General features: G+C 34.8%; 1 protein-coding gene across 1 annotated transcript in view; it reads right to left on the bottom strand.

Annotated features, from left to right (window-relative positions):
- The window catches only part of APMAP (adipocyte plasma membrane associated protein), a 35,067-nt gene extending 17,497 nt beyond the window's left edge, over window positions 1-17,570 (bottom strand). The window contains exons 1-4 of the mRNA XM_001382052.5: window positions 17,272-17,570; window positions 8,366-8,482; window positions 5,882-5,997; window positions 878-970 (exon numbers count right to left, since the gene is read on the bottom strand). Coding sequence (XP_001382089.2) covers window positions 878-970; window positions 5,882-5,997; window positions 8,366-8,482; window positions 17,272-17,555 — 610 coding nt within the window. The 5' untranslated portion in view covers window positions 17,556-17,570. The remainder of the gene's footprint in view (window positions 1-877; window positions 971-5,881; window positions 5,998-8,365; window positions 8,483-17,271) is intronic.
- Between the last annotated feature and the right edge of the window lie 3,278 nt (window positions 17,571-20,848).

Genomic DNA, 20,848 nt, shown 5'->3' with positions numbered 1-20,848 from the left:
CTGCTATCTAGCTTTATCTTTGTCTTGGGATTTTCAGACCTTTCTCAGTTAATAAAATGTCAGTTAGTGACAGCCGTAAAAGCTATCATTTTTCTTGACAGGGTCATTCCATCACCCTAACCTTCAGTTTTTCTACTTTTTTCTACTAATCAAAAAACACAAAATTTATCCTTCAAACATAGTTCTCTGGTCAGTCTATGGATATATATATATATATATATATATATATATGTATGTATTTTTTTCTTTTTGTAAAGCTATTTTACCAAACCTATGACACTTGGTATTTAAATGTTCAACATCTATTTTCAAAAAGTGAATCATTTGAAGATATTTCCCATTTCAAATAGACTTTTAGCACTATATAGATTAATATATCAACTAGTGTCGCCCCCAAAAAATGACAAAGAATTTAGGTAGCAACACTGGTCTGCCCATATATTGACTATGAAGTTCACAGAAGAATGATTATTGGTCCACCAAAAATGAACAATGCAGTTGTGGATAAATTTTTCCAATTCTTAGAACTATACTTAGAGAAAACCAAAGAGAAGTTGCACAACATGGCTAAAATTATTCTAGTGATCATTAGGTCATGAGGATAGTCCCAGGCAAACTATTAGTAGAACCCAGAGGTCTCTTAACTTCCTGACCATTACTCTTTCCATTGCTAAAGCATGCCTCCTTGAAAGCTAGATAGCACAGTGGATAAAGCACCAGGCCTGGAGTTGGGAAGACTTGGGTTCAAATCAGGCCTCAGACTCTTACTAGCTGTGTGACCTGGACAAATCACTTAGCCATTTGATCTCTAGTTATATTGAATAACTCAGGGTCTCTCCAGAAGATTTCAAAGTATGAGAACTTTTTGTTGACTTACTGCAAGGGCCTTTACCAAGTCTGGCAATTGTGATTACTTCTCCATTTTCAAGTTTTACAATCCGACCATCAGCAGTGCCAGTAAACAAAACATCTGGAAGAGAGAGAAGGTTATTTGAGTACCTTATCTATGGAAGTGTCGACATTACAAATATTTACGCAGATATAGGATCTTTCTGCATGATATTCAAAAAAAGTTACAGGTAAGTTTTAACCTCTTCACTTTCCCATAAAATAAAAGGTAGTCAAAGAGGAAAAAATCATTTTTGAGGACCACAATACTTCAAATAATATATGGAGAAGAACTCCATGCTTACAGAATTGTCTCTTTGATCTGAATTTCTAAATTAAGCAAACATAGAAATAAAATGATCCATTTACTTCTAAAAGAAACTAAGAAAAGTATAGTAGATAAAATTCTTTATGTGGTATCAGGAAAGCCTGAGTTCAAATTCTGTTTCATACACTTAATAGCTATATCCTGGGCAAGTAATTTAACCTTTCTCAGGTTTAATTTCCTCATTTATAAAATGAGGATAATAATAACACCTACTTCACATGGTTGTTGTGAAGATTAAATAAGATAACATTTAAAAAACACTCTGAAAATCTTAAAGTGTTATAATAAATGCTATCATTATCATCATCATTATTGTTGTTGTTATTTTCCTAGAACAGAGGGAAAGAAGCATGACATACATAACAAAACAAAGGGTTCTTTTGCAAAAATATCTCCATGTAACAACTGCCTATGGTCTGAAACTCTGGGCCCAAAGAACTTTCTTGTATAATGTTTGTTATTAAGGTTGACCAGTTGTTATGGAATAATTACTGGAAATTTCTTTCAGTATAAAATATAAAAGTGTGGTAACTAAGAATGACTGAGAGTCACCAATATGCCCTTCTCCTTGTCAAAGCAAATCTCTCAGCATGCACTTTTGATCCCTTTCTGAATTCTCTAGCAGATTGCCACCATTATCACAACTATTCTCCCTAATTTTCAATTATTCCCTATTTACTGGGTCTAGAATTTCTAGGTTTCTTACAAATAACATCCATGAATCCCCCATCCGTAATTTTTTTTTTAATTTATTCTACCATCCTCATTAACTATTATTCTATATCTCTCCACTTCTTCTTGGCTAAACTCCTTGAGAAATCCATTAACACTCCACTTCCTATCCTCTCCCTAGATTCTAAATTGTATGTAATCTGATCTGACCTGATCATTCAACTGTAACTGTTCTCTCCAAAATCAGTGAACACATAATTGCTAAATCTAACGGCTTTTTCTCAATCTTCACCGTTCTTAACCTTTCTATGGTATTAGGCACTACTATTCACCATTTCCTCCTGGATATCCTCTTTTCTAGATTTTCCTAAAACTGCTCTCCCTTGGTTTTCTTTGTATTTATCTAACCACTTCTTCTCAATCTCTTTCACTATATGTTTGTCGTAGTCATGGCTACTAACAATGATTGTCCTCCAAGGCCCAAGACTGGACCCTTGAGACAGAACTAATATTTAATACCATTTCTCTGATGTAGCTTCTTTCCCTATCACTCCCAATATGAAAGGGGCTCAGATTTCTTCTCCTTCCCTCTTAGCAACAGGGATTATTTTCCTAAATAGAATAAAACTATCCACAGAACCTGATTGGCTCCAGCTTCCCTGCCACAGTTTCATGGTCATATAAGAGTAATTAAAAAAAAAAAACAACCCAAACCACACTAAGTCTGGGTTTCTCCTTTTGTTGATTTTTCAGTGAATTAGGAATGCCTCATTTCATCCCAACTTCTACTTGTCAAGTATTGGCATTTGAGCCACCCTTTCCCATTGTCTTTTATATGATCTTGTTGATGATCTATCTAATCAGCTCCCATAGATTCAACTATAATATCTATGCAAATGATTCTTAAATGTATATATCCAGTCCTAATTTTCCACCTTATCTTCAGTCATATCACCAACCAATATCCCATCGTAATCTCAAATTCAATATATCCAAAAGATTATTTTCCCCCAGAAAATGTTCTCCTCTTTCTAGTTTTCCTATTATAAAGGATGCCAACATCTTCCTAATCAGCTTCACAACTTTTATGACACCCTCAACTCCTCACACGCACTCACCCTATATATCTGATCTGTTGTCAAATCTTGTCATTTTTATCTTGACATTTCTTGTATTTCCCCTACTCTTACAATCATTACCACTTATCCAGATTATTACAATAGCTTCTATTTGGCCTCCCGTCTTTTGAGTCTCTCTCCATTCGAGATCACCCTCTACTGAAATGTCAAATTTCTCTTCCTAAATATAGCTATGAAATCATCTGCCCTCCTCAGTAAAATCCAATAGCTTCTTATTACCTTCAAGATCCAAAATAAAATGCTGCTTGGGACTATGTTTTTGCCTTTCTTTGTATCCCCCATGCATAGCACAGTGCCTGTTACATAGTAAGCATTTAATAAACGCTTATAAATTAGCAAATGAAATCACAAGCCTGGAACAGTTTATTAATAATAAATAATCAGTGCTCTAAATAGTAAGGAGAAATATATTTTTGGAATTATGAAAACTGAGGTTTGTGAGGCAATGGTTAATTGTAATAATAAAACTTTAAAAACTGGCCAATTTCTATTTTTTCTTTTTATGCAAAGAACAAAAACAGAGTAATTTTTTTTTAATTCTAAATGCAAAAATTTCTAAAGGAAAATTTTAAAGTTCTATTTTATATATATCTATATATATGATACTTTAAAAGAATACCACACTACCAAATAGTTTTGTGCTTCTATAAAGAAAAATCACCAATAACTTAAAATTATGTTTCTCCAGCTAAAATATTACATAATTCTGAGCAAAAAGATGGCGTTATATTTGGAGACAGAGACTACCCAAAGTTGTCAATCAAGAAAAGAAGGAAACAAATGAAAAAAAATGTGAAGGATGGGGGCCTAGCAGTACCAAAATCTTAAACTGTACTTCAAGCAGTGATCATCAAAACAATCTGATACTGGCTAAGAGATAGAAGGGTGATCAATGGAATAGACTGGGGGAAATGACTTCAGCAATCTAATGTTTGATAAACCCAAAGATCCCAGCTTTTAGAACAAGGATTCACTATTTGACAAAAACTGCTGGGAAAATTGGAAAACAGTATGGGAAAAATTAGGTTTAGATCAATATCTCACATCCTATATCAAGATAAATTCAAAATGAGTAAATGATTTAAATATAAAGAGTGAAATCATAAATTAGGTGAACATAGAATACTATGCCTGCCATATCTATGGGAAAGAAAGGAATTTAAGACCAATCAAGAGATGAAGAATAAGATGTAAAATGAATAATTTTGACTATATTAAACTTTTGTACCAAAAAAAAAAAACCCCAATGCAACCAAAATTAAAAGGGAAGCAACAAATTGGGGAAAAAATTTTATGACAAAATTTTCTGACAGAGGTCTAATTTCCCAAATATATAAGGAACGAAGTCAAATTTACAAGAAATCAAGCTATTCCCTAATTGACAAATGGTTAAAGAATATGAATAGGCAATTTTCAGATAATGAAATAAAAAATAACAATAATCACATGAAAAAGTGTTCTAAATCCCTCTTGATTACAAAAAAGCAAATCCCTAAAACAACTCTGAGTTATCACCTCACACCTAGCAGATTGGCCAATATGATAGTAAAGAAAAATTATAAATGTTGGAGGAAATGTAGCAAAATTGGGACACTATTGCATGCTGGTGGAATTGTGAATTGATCCAACCATTCTGGATAGCAATTTGGAATGATGTGCAAAGATTGCATGCTCTTTGATCCACCTATACCACTAATGGGTTTATACCCTAAAGAGATTGTGGTGGCATAAACTGAAAAATGGGGGGTGTCCCTCAATTGCAGCATGGCTGAACAAATTGTGTGGTATGTGATAGTGATGGAATACTATTGTGTTATAAGCAATGATGAACTGCTTGATCTCTATTTGAATTAGAAAGACCTCCATAAACTGATGTAGAGTGAAATGAGGAGAACCAGGAGAACATTGTACACAGAAAGTGAAACATTATGGAACTTTCAAATGTAATAGACTCTGCTACTAATAGCAATGCAATAATCAAGAACAATCCTATGGAACTTATGAAAAAGAATGCTATCCACATTGAGAGAAAGAAGTATGGGAGCAGAAACTTAAAAGAAAAATGTGATTTTTCACTTGTTCATATGGTTATATGATTTGGAGTTGTGTTTTTTAAAAGATTACTCTTTCAAATATGAATAATATGAAAATAGGTTTTAAGTAATAGACATGTATAAACCAGTAGAATTTCTTGTCAGCTCTAGGAGTGGGGAAGGAAGGGGGGGAGAGAGAACATTAATCATGTAACCATGAAGAAAAATTCTAAAAATATATAAATAAAATTTTAACAAATAAATAAAAATTTTTTAGAAAGAAGGGCACAAAATAGTCTAATAATTAAAGCTATAACTTTTCAATGACAATAAAACTGAGATAGTGATAAACATTATATATTAAGCAATGCAAAGGAATGAACCAAAATGAAGTGCTCATCACTCTTCATTGCTAAGGGCCATGCTAGCAAAGGTGTGGCACATCTGCCCTAACATGCCAGAGGGGTCTGCTCCATTCCCCCTCTCCACTGTGCCTGAGGACAATTTTCACATGCACTGCCCCTCTGTCCAGAAGCTCAATGCAAGCACTTCCTCCCGTCTGGAGTAATGGGAGAGGTTCACAGACAGCTTGAGGGTGTAATTTGAGCATGCAATCTCTAAAAGGTTCACCAACATTGCTATAGGGTATAGAATACAAATAAAGCTAAAAAGCAATACATTTATCTACTGTGGAAGTCAGGAAGCTAACAATATTTAGTACCGATGGTTAATAGACTCTAAGAAATAAACAATAAGTACAAATATTTTTCATCAGAGCGTTTTAAAGATCATGGATGAGCTTGATGGTTTCACATGCTTACCACCAATATTTGCTATGGACTCTGGACCAATAAGCTGGTTTTCAAATAACTTTTTTGCCTGTTGCAACTTCACATTTGGTCGCAGAACTCCAAGTAGGAAGGGAGGCTCTTTGAAACTATAAAAGCAATGAAATTTGATTTATTAAAGTAAAAAATAAATATAGCAACAAAATATTTATTGAAAGTGTACTATGGGCATAAAACTATTTTATTTGATGAAGGAATACCATGTTAGTATTACCAATCATAGCTCTATTAATGAAGAGGATGTATTCCTGTGATACATTTGGTTGTTAGTTTATAGAAATAACCAGAAGCATTAGAAGCTATTTTAGGAAGTAAGAAAACTGAAGTTATGGAATGAAAAAAAAACATTTAAAACAAAAACATAAAGCACTGACATTTAGACCAAAACCTTTTTATGAATGGTTTGGTAACCATTTCTAAATTAAACATGTCTCTTCAAACATTCAATTTCTGAAAAAAAAAAAAGCAAACTCTTCTATCCTCCCTTCTTCTTCTTTAATCACCTCTGTTCAACTCAATTTTCTCTCCCTAGGCCCAATCTGTTCCTGAGAACACTTTTATCATTACCTTCCATCATATCCTCTATAACTCCTGCTTTCCTGTACTCCTCTCCATCCTCTATCATTTCTTCTTATACTCCTCCACCCCCTCAAATTGGCTTTCCCCTGATAACACCCCAACTTGTAATTATGGTCACTATTCACATTCCTTCCAACTCATAAAGCAAGAGAGAAAAGCATACTTCTTACTCCTTACTCTAAATTCTAGTCCTTTGTTCTGTCACCACTATTTAATACTCTTCTTTGAAGGTTATGCCATCATCTACTGACTCCAACATACTCTTCTACCTTCCTCAATGGCTTAAATAGCTTGTTCAGTCTTCCTTCCTACTGTATACTCTGCCACCATCCTAAGTGACTTTAATGTCTTTTTTGATTACCCTTATAATACACAAATCATGTAATTTTTCAATATTTTCAACTTCTCTGCCCTCCAACTGAACTTTATTTTAGCCCCATATCCAAACTGTTGTATCCAACACCTGAATTCTGAAATTGTCCTCTCTGCCCACAACTTCCTATCCTATTTCTCCCATGACCTCCCTTCTACTGAACCTACTCTTTTTACTTATCATGAACTTGGTTGCTCAACTATTTATTTACCCAGTCCTTTTTAATATGTTCTAACCACTTATTTTTCTACCCAGTTGACTCCACAGTAAGCCTTCTTAACATTGAATTACCATTACTGTACTCTAAGAGATGATGCATAGTTTCAGAAACTTGGGAAAGCTTGTATAAAGTTTTTGCAGACTGATAGGACCAGGAGAACAATTTATTAAATAATAACAATGTTGAAAAATAAACAACTATGAAAGACTTAGAAACACTGCTTAACACAATGACCAACCAAAGTTTCAGAGGACTTGTATTGAAATATACTGCCTGCCTACCTCCTGAAAGAGAGCTAATGGATTCAGAGTGTAAAATGAGACATAATTTTTTTGACATGATTTGAGTATTTTTTTTCATAAATTATACATATTTGTAACAGGGGTTTGGTTTTGGGGGGTTTTTTGCTTTCTCCCTGGGGGCTAGGGAAGGGAAGTAGGAAGGAGAGAAAAAAGATCTTCATTTGAAAAGAGAATTTGAAAAGTGTTTCTTTTAATTGTATACATTTATATCTACCCATAAATCCCTTACTCTTTAACTTTCCATTATCAGTCTTTGTTCATCACTAACTATTATCAAATAATTTCTACTTCTGTCTCTTCCATTTCACATGCAGATCTACTAATGAAAACAATTCTGACTGGGTCCACCATAAATTCATACTATCTTACCTCAAAATTGAATCCAACATGGCTACATAACAATGTACTTATTCATGTCTTCCCACTCAAACTCCTAACTCCCTTAAAAATAATCATCATCATATAACCAGTTACAGAAATATCAATTATCCATGCATAGATCAAGCCAATATGATAAAATGACACTACTACCTAAATTAATTTATTTATCCATTGCCATCTGATAAAAATAACAAAAATTATTTAATAGAGCTAGAAAAGTAAAGTACTGGCTAAATCTCAAATTATTAGCATGACTAAAGAAAGATAAAACATGATCACATGTAAAAATGTTACATAGATGTATAGTAGACTTTAAATAAGAAAAGTCAAAGCTAACTTCTTTTGTGTATACTATTTCTCCTACTTAAAATCTGTTTTTCAAATTTAATAAATTTAAGTTCTTAGAGATATTCTTTTAAATATAAGAATGATAGAAATAAAGTCATTTTACAAAGATACATTGCATTCAGTACCTAATCTACTTCATGCATGCAGGAAATTTAAAAAATAATCAACTAAATACAAAAAATATGTTCTGTATCAAAATAACTTACCTTTGATTAAAGAGAAAATTGTTGTGGAAAATTGTGAATACAACTTACCTAAGAGGTTGAGGATCAATAGGGCAATTCAACAGAGTTATTGCTCCAAGCAGAGGAATGGTAAGGGATACTGCTAGCATCATAAAGGTCATCTGGAAAACTCTATTGCTATAAGCACTGTAAAAAATAAAATACATAAAAGTAATCAGTGGAATATGAAAGCAGTTTTACAGACCTCTTTAAAACACTACCTTTTTCTTAGGTTGAGAACCCAGAGCAGAAGTGCCTCTCACCTAATTTCTTCACAAGTGGCTATTTACTTTTGCTACTCTTGTTAAAGTTTAATATACTCCCTCCCTTTCCAGATTGCTTTTGCCTTTTACTAGAAAACATGTTAGTTTTTTGTTTCTTCCAAGTGCAGAAAGCACTAAATTGCCTGGTATATGCCCAATAGTTACTGACCTTTGTTCAACTGTCTTGAAAGAAAGACTGTGGGGAAAGGGTCAAATCAGAAAAAGAATAGGGAAAAGAGAACAAGTATTTATTAACAGCCTGCCATGTGCGAAGCACTGTGTTAAGTTAAACTAATTTGATCATCAAAACAACCCTGGGAAGAAGGTGCTATTATTATCTCTATTTTATAACTGAGAAAATTGAGGTAAACAACTAGCAAGAATCCAAGGCATTTGAATTTATGTCTTCCTAACTCCAGGCCCAATACTCTATTCACCTGGCCCCCTAGTCACCATTCAAAAAAAGTCTTGAATTCTAAATATTGCAAGAGAAAGGAACTGTTCAAGTCATTTCAATTGCTCCAATAATACTATTTTGATGGCCCTCCTACTATATCTCACAGTAGCAAGAATAAAAACAAATGAAAAGGAATTTTTAATTTTGTTCAAGATGACATAAGAAAACAGAAAAAATAGATTCATTTTATTCCAGATTCCTGGACTTATTTGTACATTATCATAGCATTAAGGATTTAAAAGTCTAATAGACCAATTTTAAGGATGAAGATTGTTTTCATATTAGTAGACTATATGTATAGACACTCCATATAATGTTGAATTTTTTTCAATGTTATGGCTGGTTTTGTTGGACGTTTTCCCCCTGTTTGTTTATTCTATGTTCTAGGTGATAGAATATTCTCTGGGAAGGGGAAATTGTAAGGATGCATTAAAGAAAACAGGTAATATAAAAACAAAAACAAATTTTAATTTTTAAAAATTTCTCAAATCTGGTTCGCTCTATATACGCTAATCCCCGAGGGACTGTGTCTAAATTTCCAGTGTGATTCTAACAAAAAGTAAAATTACTCTAAGTTCAAGGACGGAAGCATTAATTTGCTTACTTTAAAGATTGAGCACAAAGATGTTTTCAAGAATATAAACATTATTATAGCGTCCCATTGGAATTTTTCAGATGTTAAAACTAGAGCTGATGCAACCAACTAAGCAGCACCATGTGTTGAAAGAGGTCCCCAGGCAATATTTATGAAAATCTAATCCTTCATTAGGAAATCTTTCACCATTCTAACCTCTAACAAATTCACAAACTGGCTACATATTCTCTATAGCATAACAGAAATCATCACACAGAGTACAAATGGATATGGGCTTTAATACATATATATCAGGTGTAGCCCTGATCACTAATAAAGTTGACTCTATTAGTCAATTTGTATTTGTCCTAGAGAAAAAATGGCTCCAACTAGGAGTATGTGAAAATAGTACAAGAGCCAATGTTAAATTTTTGTAAGCATTTACATCTCAGAAACTGAGAAACAGTACAAAATTAGGGCTTGATTTATTGTTTTGATTTTCTACATTTAAGAAAGTGATAAAGAAAATGTTAATAATGCAGATTGCACTTAACAAGTATGTCATGGGTACATTTTTTTTTTTGTGAGAGCCAATTGTTAAATATTTACCAACACACATTTGGTTCTAATCCCCAAAGAATACACAAAAGTATTTTAATCAATGTTATTTGGTTGCCATCTCATACAGCATGCTGATTACAGTCAATACAAAAAAAAAATTTGTGGTCATCAGTGTTGTTAGCCAATACCAAAAATGCTTATAACTTAATCAAAGCATTTTTTGTAATGGCCAGTCATTATCCTATCAAACATAGGGTTTTCATTATAACAAACATATCTATGAATCATGGACTCTATAGATGGAAGGGGTCTTGGAAATCATATAATCCAACTTCCCCTACAGTATAGGAATTTCACAGTAAAACCTTAATAGTTACATACACTCTTCTTGAATATTTCTAGTAACAAGAAACCCCCTTGATCACAAAGAACCCCATTCCTTTTTGTATATCTGCAGTTGATGAAAATTTCCTGATACTGAGTCAAAATCTGCTCCCTTGTAGCTTCTCCCCACTGGCCTTATTTCTGCCCTATGAAAAAACATACAACAAATCGAACTTTTATTTCATATATTGCCTTCAAATATTTGAAGACAATTGTCATGTTTCTTTCTTCCCCTGACACCCCGTCAAGGTTTTCTCTTTTCCAAGTCAACCTTCAAACTTTCCTATTATCACATGGTTCCTAGATCTTTTAACATATTGATTAACCTTTTTTTTTTAAATAATTTTAAGTTCAATGTCCCCTCTTAAAATGTAGCATCCAAAACTGAATAACATAGTTATTCCCTAAAAAGTACATAGAGTAAATTTATTACCTCCCTAGGTCCATAAAGTACATATCTATTAACAAAGCCTAAAATAGTATTAGCTTTTTTTAAAACTGAGTAATACCACAGGCTTGTATTGGATTTACAATGTTGTCCATCTTGTTATCATGTAGTTGGCTCGTTGAACCTAAAGATGGTATAATTTTTACTAACAAAATGGTTAAACCATTTCATAATGTTTTTCCTTCCTAACTTGTACAGACATGTCCAGACCAGGAACATTGGTAGCTTTCCTTTTAGGTGTGATACCTCATGAGATTAGAGAAAATGTGTTGTCTTCAGTCTCTGGAGATAATTTCTGCCTCAAGCAGTCCCTATATCCCTTACAAAAATTTATAAACTGAATGGTTCATATATTCTCTAAGAGTAAATTAGCTATCATAATGATGCAATTGGATATGACAATTATTGAAAACTCTACCTGACTTATAAGATTTTCTTTGGACTTATAATGAAGGGTTCTACAAGCCAAATTAAAAGGTTTTTCCAGGTCCTCTGACAATGGTAGAATGGTCTACTGGAAATTGTGTTGGTCTCAAAATCAAGGAGACCTGGGTTGGTTGAAGCCCCATTTCTGATACAATTTGATCACTGGCAATGCTCAACTGAGTCTCAATATCCATTTCTGTAAACTGGAGATATGTCAGTATCTCGGAAAGAGAATCAAATAAGAGTATGTACATAAAACACTACACAAATCTTAATGCTATATGCACATCAAATATTATCATTATTATCCCACCAAAACAGAATTAAACAGAAGCACTTTGTGCCATGCTTAAAAGGGCTAAGTGGCATGATTTTATCTGACTGGAGAAGACCTATATAGCATCACAGGACCTCTAAAAAAAATTAAACAGATCTGTCAGTTTTCCTAGATCAGAACAATTAACTATAACAAAGATTAAGTTAATAACTGGAGTTAGAATCTAACTACCTAAAAATGTCAAATAGCAAGAAAATCTAAAGCATGATTATAATTTAAATTTCCTACCATAATTTTCATATTACATTAAACTTTGGCACAGACCAGAAGACATATTTTATTTTCAATTTATAGATGAGAAATTTTAGGAAAAAATGTTGTGACTTAAATTCATTCCACAAGTGACCATGCTTCAAAGAGAACCCAGGTCTCTTGATTCACCTCAGTGCTCTCCACACTGCTCAATTAGGAAGCTAATAATCATAACAATAACAACAATGTATTTGGAATGGAAAGTAGGGTAAAAAAGAGAAAGGAAATTTACATGAAGGGAGGAGTAGAATAACTACTGAATTTTTAACTTAATAATCAATAATTTGATTCATTCTTCACTTCCTAGCCTAAATCGTAATAAAAAATCTACTATTACATAGTTGCTTTCTCTTTCTAAAAGCAACTGTTTCAAAAAAGAATGGTTGCACAGTGTACAATTATTGTCAAATTTGTAAAGCACTTGAGAATAAAAGACACAAGGTAATGATAAGCTTTTATTTATATGCTAGCCAACTTCTCTTATTGATTTTTCACAGTAAATGAGGGGATTAAAGACCATATCATTCTCCTCATTAGCTCACAGAAATTCAAAGCTATAACAGCAAACTTAACTCCCAGAATTGTAGCTTTGTATATGAACTTATCTTACACTATCCAACTTCTATGTCCATTAAAGAAAACAAATTGTTTCCCTGCATTTTAATTAAGATTAATTTTTCTTTTCACTCCACCACTTACTGTATAAACTATGGGCATATCACTGAGTCTCTTAAGATCTATCTCATCTGTAAAATGGATATGATATTGAACCTGCCTGAAAGGAGGGAATTATGAACAGTAATCTGAGGTCTCATCTGGTTTTAAGATCTGATTCTACTACTCTGTTCAACTGAATATAAACTTTTATGGATTCATATAGCATATTCTGCTTAGCACATCTTACATTCCAACAAAAGCCTATTCTTAAGTTTCTACTGCTATTCATTTCCTTGCTTTTGGACGTTATTTTATTTTCTTCTTAAATTTTAATTCTGATGATGTTTTATAACACGACTACTGAGGTGGCTACAAAAAAAAACAGAAAAAATGGAAAGATCCTCAAAAATTAACTGTGTGGGGCAAAAATCTCAAGCAAAAGCTTCAATAATGCAAAAACCAGACAATAAGTATGTGGCCCTTAATGATTTTTCCTGTGAATTCAATAAAATATTAGTCCTCAATAAGGTTTCCTCACCCAGATGTTACACTAAGGAAGGTCAAGACTGACATAAAAACTGCATTAAAAGAATGAAAAGGAAAAGAAGAAAATGGAAGAACATAGTGGCAACAGGAAATCTATCGAAGCAACACAGCCACTATGAAGTATATTAAGATGAAACAATAAGATAACTATTCAGTTTAAACTAATACAAAGGGTAAATCCCAAAAGAGAAATGTAAGAATAATTCCATTAACTCTGCAATAAAATGTAACCTTCTCCTCCTTCTATTCCCATTCTGCCCCATTCAAGAGGGATATCAGAATTAGATTTATTCCCCCACTGTAATGAGGAATTATCTCTCCAAGCAAGAAAAGGCCTAATAAGGGGACAGGGAGGTGAACCTATTTCCTTGTTGTATGAACCTGAGCAAGTCACTTAATTCCAAAATGCCTAGCCCTTCCCCCAGTTCTGCCTTGAAAGCAATACTAAGTATTGATTCTAAGACAAAGGAAGGGTTTAAAAAAAAAAAGATACATGATCTTTTTATTTTAAATGTATATGGTGGTGAATCTTTTTTTTTTTTAATATCTGGTGCTATAAATTGTTGCATTCATTGACTGGAATTTTCTATGGTAAGATCATGGGTTTATGAGAAAGAGAACTGGACTAAGCATTAAAAGACTGGGGTCCTAGTCTTAGTTCTGACACTTACTAGCTGTGACTTTAGACAAAACATATAATCCCACTGAGTATGTACCTCAATTACAAAAAGAGCATTATGAGATTAAGTAACTACAATAGCATTTTTAAATGTGTAAATTTATAAATTCAAATGTACAGGGTAGAATAATGACTTTTTAAAGTACCATTTGTATCATATACGGTATGCTTTTTGGATCTCAAGAGTGTTATTACTGGATTCATAGTGAGAAGACCTGAATTCAAATCCTAGTTTTTCCTTGGGCAATGCCACTTCTCATTACTTGACCTCAGTTTTCCTCATATGTAAAATGCATGAGTTGGACCACATTATCTCTCTTTTACAATTCTAAATTATATGATTATAACATCACAAAATATGAAATTCATTAAAATATCTCATTTTATGAGTGAACGGAAGTACCAAAAGGTTACATGTTTTATTCAATAACTTATTACTAGTAATTAGGATTCAACTCAGGTCTTCCTACTCTTGTGAAATATATATCATATATGAAACACATACATGAAATATATATATAAAAAATTATATCACTATACCATATTATTCACTGTTCCTCATAAGTTAAGTGTCATTATAAGATACTAACAGATATTCTCCCCAAACCTGATTTTCTGGAATCACAGCCAATTTGGATGTCATTTAGTAATCTTTTCCCTCTGCCAAAAAATACCTATTGCTGAAATGCATTGCCATTCTTCCTTGTGTTTAGTTATATATGTAAGTTTATTCATCCAGTCCCTCTTGCATTTAGTTCAGTGTGTGCTATTTCACATCTTTATACCTGGGTATATAGCCAGGATTTCATTAAATTGTAATGGAATTTCGGATAAAAGATTAAAATTTAAGAATGACATTGGGATCAAGGTTCTTTAAAGGGAAGGTCAGAAAAGCCTCTGCTCTTTATCAGGTCCTGGCCAAGGGTAGAACATGCCTTCATTCTTTTTTTAACTCTCTCTACAACATTATGATAGTCATCCTTAACCTTCTTGACCTGCATTTTGACATTTCTGATTGTTCATTTTACTGGAAACACTCTCTTCTCTTGACTTCCATAACATTTTGCTTACTTACTTACTCTTTCCTCTCCAACCACTCCTTCTTTCTGCTTAGCTGGATCTTCATCTTTCTCCCTTAACTCCTGAGTATCTCCTAAAGGTGCTGTTCTTGGCCTTCTTTTCTTTCTTTCTACATCATCTCTCTTGGCAATTTTATCTCCTCTACCAAAAAACATCAATTATCACTTCTATGCAGATGCCTTACACCAATATCTCCACCCCTAATATCTCCCTAGAGCATTAACACTATATTCCAACTCCTAGTTGTACTTTGCCTGTTCCTGAAACACTGCTCTAAAACTGACTTTATTATCTTGCCCCCCTCCCCCCCAAAATCTGCACCTAACATTTCAATTTCTCTTGATTATACCATTATCCTCCCTGTTAACCATACTTTAATAAGATTCATATTTGCTAACCTTCCTTTCAGTTACCAATCTTATCAACTCTATCTTGAGCTCAATTCAGCAAGTACTAATGGAAAGTCTACACCAAGTGCAAGACAAAGTACAAGGCACTATGCTAGACTCTGAAATTACAAAGATAAAGATGTAATACTTTCTGCCCTCAAAGAGTTAATTTTCTTCTAGATGATACAAGCACACAGCAAATACAAAATATATACAAATGAATACACAAAGTAACATCAGAATGGAGAAGGGAAGATCAGAAAAACCTCCTGCAAGTAGTGGCACTTTATTTAATCATTGAAAGAGACTGAGGATTTTAAAGGCAGAAATGATGAACATGTACTTTCTGGGCACAAGAGGTGGCCTTTGCAATGGTTATTGAATCTATTCTCTATTTTTTCATTATCACTACAACCTCCCAATTTTAAGCCTTCAACTCTTTTTACCTAAGCTGTTGTACTCCTTACTAACTGGTCTTCTTAACTACATATCCTCTTTTCAATATACCTTTCAAACTACTTCTGCAATTATTTTATTAATACAATGCTATAATCGCATCACTCTTCTCAAAAACCTAGCAAAAAAGTTTAAAATGATGTTTTGGGCATTTAAGAATATTGACAACCTAGTTACAACATACATTTACAATCTTATTCATACATCTCTTTACCTGCTTTGTTCCAGTCAAAGTAAATATTCTTCATTCCTTCATTTTTATACTGCCCACTTTTAGCTTTGCATGTGATCCACTTCCAAAACTAGAATGGACTTCTACTAACATCATTATCTCTACCTTTTGAAATCAAGGCCCAATTCAGGTTACACCATTTCCAATATGTGATACTCACCATTTTCTACCCAAATTCCCTCAAAAGCATTATCTCAAAATTCAAGAGACACAAACAAGGCAGTGTTATTGTTAAGTATATACATAAAGGTGTGTGTGTTTAAAACTCAACCTTTACCTTACAGAAATTCAAGATTTTATATAGAATCCACTTTTTCTGTCCTATAGACATGCAAATGTTCATGTTTATGTTTGCTAAGGTCATTTAAAAAAGAAAAACTTTTTTTTTAAGTACTCTCTTCCTCCTACATTTTCTCAAAGCATTTTCCCAGGGTTCTTCTTTGACCTCTCCTTCCTTTTTTGTATATATACCCATACCTAATTAGATTCAACTCAGCAAACATTTATCAAGAACCTATGTGATTAAAAAATAAACATTTAAATGGAAAAAAGAATTTATATACAAGATTTTGTGTCTCCTCTTCCTAACACTTTTTACATACTGTAGGTACTTAACTTTTTTAATTGAATTCTCACCACCACTCCGGAAGTGACTGCTTCTCCTCACATTTTTGCAGCACTTTCCCCTCCTTTCATACTTACATCTTTGTATGTGTTCGTCACCCAACACTACCAGCACTCAACTGTAAGGTTATTTAATGCAAATCCTAGGTCCTCTTTACAAGGTTTAGTTCATATTCATTGGGTTGAATTGAAAATTAGGTGTTTAAAAGGCAAAAGGATAGAGAAAAACATGGGAATAAATGTGTCTGGCCAGAGGTCTGGTGAATGAAGCTATGACAGAAAAGCTAAAGGCCACGAAGAAAATTACTGCGGGGGCAGAATCCACACTCAGGGCTGCTAAAATCCTGGGAAGCCAGAGCTTCAGGAAAAGAATGCGGGTAGACACATTCAGCGCTCACACACGCACTTGAATGCATGCATATACATACGAATACACACACAGTCGCGCATGCAAACACAAGCGTCCACATCTGGACTTGGGACTCCCCCAGCCCAACCCATCCAACGTCTCAGACAGGAAGGGGAGCCAGGAGAGCCGTCGGAATAGGGGCTGGAGCGGTTCGACCTCTACCTGCCCTGCTTGGTCTCCTGTGCCTGGTTGTCCTCAGTAATGACCTGAGGCCGCATGGGCCGGCGCTGCCGCAGCCCCTCTGCCTCATTCATGGCGCTGATACCGCTGTCTCCCGATGCCCAGACTGAAGATACGGGCTGCAGCTCCCACCTCGAAGACGAGCAATTCGGCGCCCGCCCACGGCCCCGCCCTCGCCGGGAAGGCCAGCTCCGCCCCAGCCCCGCCTCTTCACCTAGGTCCGGCCCGCCTTCGTCTCCCGGAGGGCTTGGGCTCCGCCCCGACATCCCGAGTGCAGTCACTGTTGGTTAGGCCAATGGCACGCAGAAATGACGTCCAACTGCCGAAGGCCGTCGCGTGTCGACTGGCGCTGGGAGATGACGTCAACGGCGGACGCTTGCTGTATTTCGGCTTTGTGTCGTATCGCCGCCGTTAATTTCGTCTTTACCACCGAGTTCTCTGACTTCCGTGGTCACGGAGACGAGGCCTGGGCTCCAGGTCTCCCTCAGGTGGAGGACTTGGGCCCCCAACTTCACGATGACGAATAGAAGAAGCCGAGGAGATGCAGGGGGCGAGACTGGCGGAGATGTGGGAGTAGGTCGGCGGCCAACGATCCCCTGCCGGCCCGAGAACCCCAGACTAAACGTGTTTAATGGGTACCCGCGCGGAGAGTGACCATCAAGGCCATTCCAATTAACTGTAGAGTAGAAACGGAATGAAAGTTGAAAGGTTTTTGGATCGAACCGCTTGGGTCTTTTTTAGTATTAGGGAGTTAGAAGGGATCGTGCAGGAATATGGTCCGACCTCGTTAACATTTGGGTACTTGAACCCAGATTTTAGAATTCTAAAACCAGTGTTCCTTCTATATACTATATTGCCCCTCCAAATAACAGAAATTGTATCATACATCCAAGATTAATTATTCATCATGTTAATCTAAAAGCAAATGGTTATTCAAATAACAAGTTTAATCTTTCCTTCTTGAAATGACATCGTATTCAAAAAACTGTTCACTTTCCTAACAACTCTCTGAACTGAATATATAAGTATTATCTTCATTTTACATAGGAAGAAACCGAGCCTCAGATAGGCTAAGTAAGTAGTTCATTTCTAGTTTGTTTTAGATAGATTCATGATTTTATCAGTAGACTAACTATGATTGTAAATATAAAATATTTGAATTTCGAATTCAGGTTTTCTGATACCAATGTGTTTTCTGCTATACTATACTGCTTTTGAATATCTATAAAAGAACTTTCATAAGAGACTTTCAAAATCCTTCAGGAAATTATTGTATAAATACATCTTATTAATACAATGGAGGGAAAATACAAAGAAAATGTGTGTAAAGTATTATATAACTGTCAACTACTAGTTACATAGTTGACAAGCCCTAAAGGTTTACCTGAATTATATAAAGGCTTAGTGATTTTCACAATGCCTCACAATTATTATTTGAACCCAAGTATTCTTACTGCAAGCAAAGAATTATCATTTGCTACGTCTATTATTTATTGCTACATCATTAGTATTGGCCACATAATGAAAAGGCAGGATTCATTGGAAAAGACCCAGATGTTAAAAACAAAGGCAAAAGGAGAAGACAGCAAAAAATGAGACATATATTTAGTGTCATGGAAGCAGGAACATGAATTTGGACAGACTTTGGGATGTAGGGGAGGGTAGAAGGACCTTACATGCTAAAACCAATGGGCTCACAAACAGTCAGACATAACTGAACCACAATACATCAATAGGAAAATGCAAACTAATCTAAAATGGAATCTTAAAATAATTGTATCTTAGGACTTTCTTTATATGATATGGTATTAAACTACTAGATGGTGCTAGTATTCCATCTAACAATGTCAAATAACAGCAACTAAACTGAAGTATTTATCCACTTCAGCAAGCCTGGCCAATATGATTCAGACTTGTTTCATGGAATATGTGTTTTGTGAAATAATTAGCCTTGCCAAAATATTTATTTATAAAGAAATTCAGTAAATTTGATACCCATAGTCCAAGGCAATAATAATAAAGGTAGCATAGGATGATGCTGTGTTTTTTTAGTATTCCTTTGGAAGACTGAATCCCTTAAATTCAAACACTAGACTTTAGATCCTTTAGAGGATGTATCATGAATAAATAGAACTATATTTATTAAGCCTTTACTATGTGCCAAACTATAAGTCATTTATTTTATGCAGTGTTTTATCTTTAATGAAGCACTTTTCTGAAACAACCTAGTGAGATAATGGTACAAGTATATTATGATCCCCATCTTGAACATTTAACTCAATTCAGTTCAACAAGCAATTACTTTATGTCATGATCTGTGCCATGCCAAGAGCTTACTTCCTACTGAAAAGGAAATCACATATACAAATAATCATACAAAATGTCTACAGGTTAAATGTCAGGGTTAGTGTAACAACTGAGAGAATCAAGGTCTTTTGTAAGAGATGGCACAATTTGAATGAGACCTGAAGGTAGCTAGAATGAAGGGAAAAGGGGAGTTTGAAAAAAATATGAGTCCAGGATACCTAAGTTTCAAACCTGGGTAACTGAAAGGAAGGTGATGTCCTCAGCAGTTATAAGGAAGCTTAGAAGACAGAAGAACTTGGGAGGGGTGGGGCGGGAGGGGAAGATAATGCACTCAATTTTGTACATGTTGAGCTTAAGATGTTTATAGGGCATTAATTCAATATGTCCATTACTAAGTTGGAGATTTGAGATAAGAGTTCAGCAGAAAGGATATGTTTAGTCTTGTTTGATTCTTCATTACCCACTTTGGAGTTTTCTTGGCAAAGATCCTGAAGTAGTTTGCCATTTCCTTCTCTTAATTCATTTTACCAACGAACTGAGGCAAATGGGGTTGAAGTGATTTGCCCAGTCATACAGCTACGCATCTGAGGCCAGATTTGAACTCAGGAAGATGAGTCTTCCTGACTCTAGGGCTTGTGCAAACTGTGCCACCTAACTGTCCCAGCAAAGATGATAATGTGGACAAATAGTTTTAAGAATCATCCCCATCAAAATGATCATTGAATCCATGGGAGTTAATGATCTCATCATTTCATCTGGTTAAGTATTATATAGAGAGAAAAGAGACAAGACTCAGGAGCGAGCTCTGTGGGACACCCATGGTTAACTAGCCTGACTTGGATAAAGATCCAGGAACTGAGACTTCATAATGAGTGATCAGATAGGAGAACCAGGAGAGAGTAGGATCCCGAAAATCTAGAGAAAAGAAAATATCAGAAGTAACCAAGTGTTCAGTAGTGTCAAAGGCTGCAGAATAGATGTTTTAGTAACTTTGGAGAGAACAGTTTCCAATGCAAGTTTAAGAAAGCAAAAGGAAAAGTGGAGGTACCTTTGTCAGCAGCCTTCTCAAGGAGTTTAGCAACCAAAGGGAGGAGAGATAGGATGATAACTAGTGAGAGTCATAACTGAAAAAATGGAGGTGCTAGAAGGGGCCAGTTGCTAAAGAGGGGATGAAATGGGATCACCTGTGCATTCAGAGGAGTTTGCATTGGTGAGGAGAAAAGGGATGAAGGGGGGAATAAAAGGTAGAGAC

Source organism: Monodelphis domestica, chromosome 1, assembly GCF_027887165.1.
Source record: "Monodelphis domestica isolate mMonDom1 chromosome 1, mMonDom1.pri, whole genome shotgun sequence".
In the NCBI taxonomy this organism is placed as follows: domain Eukaryota; kingdom Metazoa; phylum Chordata; class Mammalia; order Didelphimorphia; family Didelphidae; genus Monodelphis; species Monodelphis domestica.
Note: the sequence above shows the minus strand (reverse complement) of the source record. Positions and strands in the feature narration are given on the sequence as shown.